Source organism: Aptenodytes forsteri, unplaced genomic scaffold (genome assembly GCF_000699145.1).
Source record: "Aptenodytes forsteri isolate BGI_AS27 unplaced genomic scaffold, ASM69914v1 Scaffold249, whole genome shotgun sequence".
Lineage (NCBI taxonomy): Eukaryota > Metazoa > Chordata > Aves > Sphenisciformes > Spheniscidae > Aptenodytes > Aptenodytes forsteri.
In genome coordinates, this window is record NW_008796188.1 from 562,072 (window position 1) to 567,167 (window position 5,096).

The 5,096-nt window shown below is 66.0% G+C and overlaps 1 protein-coding gene across 1 annotated transcript in view; it reads left to right on the forward strand.

Annotated features, from left to right (window-relative positions):
• The window catches only part of FMNL1 (formin like 1), a 26,204-nt gene that overhangs the window by 14,217 nt on the left and 6,891 nt on the right, over positions 1-5,096 (forward strand). Inside the window, exons 6-18 of the mRNA XM_019474267.1 lie at positions 5-76; positions 152-225; positions 859-942; positions 1,199-1,339; positions 2,201-2,326; positions 2,497-2,605; positions 2,844-2,920; positions 3,006-3,099; positions 3,443-3,517; positions 3,902-4,012; positions 4,119-4,268; positions 4,361-4,462; positions 4,576-4,813. Coding sequence (XP_019329812.1) covers positions 5-76; positions 152-225; positions 859-942; positions 1,199-1,339; positions 2,201-2,326; positions 2,497-2,605; positions 2,844-2,920; positions 3,006-3,099; positions 3,443-3,517; positions 3,902-4,012; positions 4,119-4,268; positions 4,361-4,462; positions 4,576-4,813 — 1,453 coding nt within the window. The remainder of the gene's footprint in view (positions 1-4; positions 77-151; positions 226-858; positions 943-1,198; positions 1,340-2,200; positions 2,327-2,496; positions 2,606-2,843; positions 2,921-3,005; positions 3,100-3,442; positions 3,518-3,901; positions 4,013-4,118; positions 4,269-4,360; positions 4,463-4,575; positions 4,814-5,096) is intronic.

Sequence of the window (5,096 nt, forward strand, 5' to 3'; positions counted from 1 at the left end):
CCAGGTGAAAAACCCACCGTCCGCCTACATCCAGAAGCTGAAGAGCTACTTGGACACGGGTGGCGTAAGCAGGAAGGTGAGGGCTCCCCCTTCCACCCCTTGTCCCCATCCCGGGTCAGGGACGGTGCCAACAGTTCTCCCCGTCCCCCAGTTCAAGAGGCGAGTGCAGGAGTCGACGCAGGTGCTCCGGGAGCTGGAGATTTCCTTGAGGACCAACTACATTGGGTAAGGAAGGGGGACTGGGAGGTGTCCTCGTTGTCACCCGGCTGCTGCTGCTGCTGTCCCCAGCATTGCTGGCACAGGGACTGGTGTGCCAGTGGCTTCTGGCTGTGGGGGTGACAGAGGGATGTGGAGGCTGGTGGCCTCATCCTGCCCCTCTGGGGTGGCTCTGATGGGAGGACGGGGTGGCTGAAGCAGCCGGCCGTGCCATGGGTGCTGTAAGACCTGAACCCCATTTTGGCTCTCTGGTACCCCCTGGGTGCCAGGATGGACCCTGGTCCCCACCCTGGGTGCCCTGGCCCCTTGCGGTGTGGTGGGTGCTGAGCCGTGGGAGTCCATGGTCCTGCCACCCAGGGCCGGGCTGTCTGTCGTGGTGGCAGTAGTGGCAGCGGTGCCAGCGGTGGCAGTGGTGGCAGCGGAGCCCTTGAGCTGTGTCCCCCCGGGCATCAGGAGCAGGGGTCACCATGGCACCCACCTGCCTCGGAGAGGTGCCAGCTCATGGTGCCACCATGACATGCCAGCATGTCCCACCCTCGCTGGGGACCTCTGACCAGGGGGTGGCTCCACTGAGGTTCTGGGGGGGAGAGAAGGGAGGATGAGGAGGGCTGGCGAAGCCCACTAACCCCCTGCACCCCCCAGCTGGGTCCAGGAGTTCCTCAACGAGGAGAACAAGGGGCTGGACGTGCTGCTGGAGTACCTCGCCTTCGCCCAGTGCTCCGTCACGTACGTCCCCACCGGGTGTCCCTTCCCCAAGGCTGGGATCACCCTCCCCTGGGACTCGGAGGGGCTGGGGGAGTCCCTGGGGATGCTCTTCCCCATCATCGGAGTGATGGAGCTAAGGATGCTCCATGGCTGGGGTTGAACAGAGCATCCCCAACACCTCTGTGCCCACGTCCCCAGCCCTGGGGACCCCAGGGGGGTGCCTGCCCGTATCGGGGTGCCACATCTCACCCGTCCCTGCGTCCCCATGGGCCTCCAGGTACGACATGGAGAGCACCGAGAACGGCAGCCCAGGCTCCGACAAGGGCAAGGTCCTGGACCGGTCGCTGGAGGACCTGAGCAAAAGCAACTCCTCATCCCCCACCCAGGGCTCCTCCAAAACACGGCACCTCACCGTCAGGTAACACGTGGTCCTGTGTCCCCCATGTCTCCCATGTCCCCCCTGTCCCCGCGCCGTGTCCCCCCGCTCTCTGCCTCGCTGCACCCCTGGCCGCGCTGTGCTCAGAGAGGGGCAGGGAGACGCAGGCCTGGTCCTAAAAATGGGTCCCCAGTGCTGGTCTGGGGGGGGACAAAGCCATGTCCCCATGTGTTGCACAAGGGATAAACCCTGCCGGGAGCTGGGCTGGATGAGTCCCCCACAGCCCGGTGCCGCGACCGTTGTGGGATGCTCTGGGTAAAACCCATGAATAAACAAAAATTGGAGGTGCTTGAGATTTTGGGGGAGCAAATCGCACCTCCCTGGTTTAAAACCAGGGCAGAGGAACGGGCCTGCGCCCCCGCAGCCGGTCCCGGTGGCCGGTGGCTCTCGCTTGGTGCCTCTCGCCCCCGCAGCCCCCTTCTAACCCCGCTCTTCTCTTGCACGCTGCCGGGGGACGCGCTGACGGTAGGTGATGGGGCCGGGGCGCTGGTGGGACAGGGACACCCCGGCGGGACCCCGCTGCCAGTCACCAGTGTTGGGGACGGTGCCTGCGGGGCATCCCCAGCGGGCAGGGGGGAACCCAGGGGACACCCCACCACGGTCACCCTGGGAGCCGTAACGTGGCACCTCGGGGACCGCGGGGGTCCCTTGCCGCCTGCCAGCAGCTCTGGAGGAGCCGGGGTGTTCCCCCAACCCCAGGGACAGGTCAGGAGTGATGTGGCACCCACAGGGGGTCCCAGCCCTTGTCCCCCACCCGTGTCCCCAAGCCGGGGTGTCCCAGGGGCCACGCGGGAGCCCCGTTTCTCCCTCCCTCCTGTCCTGCAGGCTCTAATGCGCCTCCCCCTGCTGCCTCTCGAACCAGCACATCCACACCCTCCTCCGCCACGTCCACCCCAGCGTCCCCTGCAGCGCCCCAGGCAGTGATGGGGACAGTAGCCCCAGGTCACCCGGCAGCTCCTACCCGCCCCGGTGAGCCTCCGAGACCACTCGTGCGCACGAGGGGCACCCGACCTCCATCCCAGCCCCCATCACCCCACCAGCCCAAGGGCTTGTAGATGGGCATGGACATGGGGGTCTCTCTGATGGGGATGGAACTGCCCGGGTCCCCTGGTGTCCCCCTGTTACTGCTGCCCCCTCCCTGCTTGCCCCTCGCACAGCAGGAAGGCACTGAGGAACTCCCGCCTCGTCAGCCAGAAGGACGACGTCCACGTCTGCATCATGTGTCTCCGTGCCATCATGAACTACCAGGTGGGAGAGGGCAGCGTCCTTGGGGACCCACCTGGGGCTCCCCAAAAGCCTGCGGGGCTGTCTTCGGGGTCTGGGTTTGGGTGGGGTGGGACCCGTTCTCCATCCCCTTGCTCAGATGTCCTCAATCAACCTCACATCTGGTGGGGACGTGGCACGGGGATGTCCCAAGGTCCTGGAGCATCCCTCGGGTGGGGACAGGAGGGTGCATGACCCCATTAATGCTCCTTTTCCCCCCAAGTCTGGCTTCAGTCTGGTAATGAACCACCCAGCCTGCGTCAATGAGATCACCCTGAGCCTCAACAACAAGAACGCCAGGTAGGACCCGTCCCCCGTCCTCCTGTCCCTCCGTCCCCTTGCCCGCCCCATGGCCCTGACCCCCTCGCGCCCCGTGTCTCCGCAGGACCAAGGCGCTGGTGCTGGAGCTGCTGGCCGCCGTCTGCCTGGTCCGAGGTGGCCACGACATCATCCTGGCTGCCTTCGACAACTTCAAGGAGGTGAGTCCCCAGCAGGGACACGTGGTCCCCACGCTGACACCCGTGCTCCGGCTGGGTTCATGCCTCAGTTTCCCTATGTGTGGCAGAGTCCTGCATCATTAGGGCATCCTCCATGCTAAAAATGCCCATCCCATGACTTGCTTGGGGATGCTCCGGCCATTGGGCTTGATGTCCCCATGCCAGCACGTGTCCCCATGGCCACGTCCCAACTGGACCAGGTGCTAGGCAGCACCCGGCAGGGCTGGGACAGTGTCACCAGCGGGTGCCTCCTGCCCCGCTACCCCCCTGGGTGCCCACCCTGGCCATGTCCCTCCTGGCCCTCAGGCCCCTGCTCCCACCCCAGGTCTGCGGAGAGAAGAACCGCTTCGAGAAGCTGATGGAGTATTTCCGAAATGAGGACACCAACATTGACTTCATGGTGAGTGGCTGGCAGGGCTGGTGCTCTGCTGTCCCCAAGGCATCGTGTCCCCAAGGGCTGCTGAGCCACCGTGCTGTCCCCAGGGCATTGTGTCCCCAAGGGCTGCTGGGCCACCGTGCTGTCCCCCAGGAAATCGTGTCCCCAGGGGCTGCTGAGCCACCGTGCTGTCCCCAGGGCATCATGTCCCCAAGAGCTGCTGAGCTGCTGGTCCTTCCCCAGGTCCCCATGTCCCCAGGGCTGTGAAACCACCACGCATCCCCCAGGGGCACCATGTCCCTGAGGGCAACTGATCAACTGCGCAATCCCCGGGGCACTGTGTCCCCAAGGACTACCGGGCCACCGTGCCGTGCCGGTGGCCGCGCTGAGCCTGTGCCCGTCCCGCAGGTGGCCTGCATGCAGTTCATCAACATCGTGGTGCACTCTGTGGAGAATATGAACTTCCGCGTCTTCCTGCAGTACGAGTTCACCCACCTGGGGCTGGACCACTACCTGGAGGTGGGTGATCCTGCACCACCCCGGTGCTGAGCCCTGATGCCGGAGGTGGGTGGGTGCTGGGGGGTTGCCACTGGCCATGACGGTGCCACCGGCTGTCCCATGGCAGAGCCTCCGTCTCACCGAGAGCGACAAGCTGCAGGTGCAGATCCAAGCCTATCTGGACAACGTCTTCGACGTGGGGGCCATGCTGGAGGACTCGGAGACCAAGACGGCTGTGCTGGAGCACATGGAGGAGCTGCAGGAGCACGTCAGCCAGGTGGGACGTGGGTGCGTGGGCAGGAGCTGCTGACGCAAGCCCCGAGGGAGGGACGGGGATGGGGCTGAGCGACGTCGCCTTGTCCCCCGCAGTTGACGGAGAAGCTGCAGGATGCGGAGAACGACTCCATGGCCAAGATAGCGGAGCTGGAGAAGCAGCTAAGCCAGGCGCGGCGGGAGCTGGAGGCGCTGCGGGTGAGCACCCATGGGTGCTACGATGCTGGAGGAAGGGATGGGTGCCGGGGGGACCGGCGTTTAAGGGGTGCAGTGGGACACCAGTGATGTGCCGGGGCTTGTCACCACTGCAGGAGCAGCTGAGCCCACCGCGGCCACCCAGCCCGCCGGCCCCGCAGCCCCAGGAGTGCTACCGGCTGGCGCTGGAGCGGCGGCTGGCGGAGCTGGAGGAGAAGGGGTTGGTGCAGATCCTGCGTGGGCCCGACGGAGACGTCGCCATCGAAATTGTCCCCGTTGTCATAGAAACCCCAGCAGCCCCCGTGTTTACCGGAGAGGCCACCGCCACCACCACTGGCACCGGCACCGGCACAGGTACTACGGGTGTGGGGGGATGGCGGCAGCCCGTGATGTCCCCTTCCCGGTGGGGACACCTGGCACAGAGGAGGGGTGGCAGCGCGGCTCTGGGCAGAGAAACTGAGGCAGGGGCACAGGGATGTGCCCAGGGACGCAGAGTCACTGGGTGGCAGAGGGAACGTGGTGGTGGCACCATGCCCTGCTGTGCCACCATCTCACCCACGTCTTCTTTCCATTGCAGATGCTCCAGCTCCGGCTCCTGCCCTGTCTCCCCCACCAGCACCCGCCGCCGCCCCCCTGC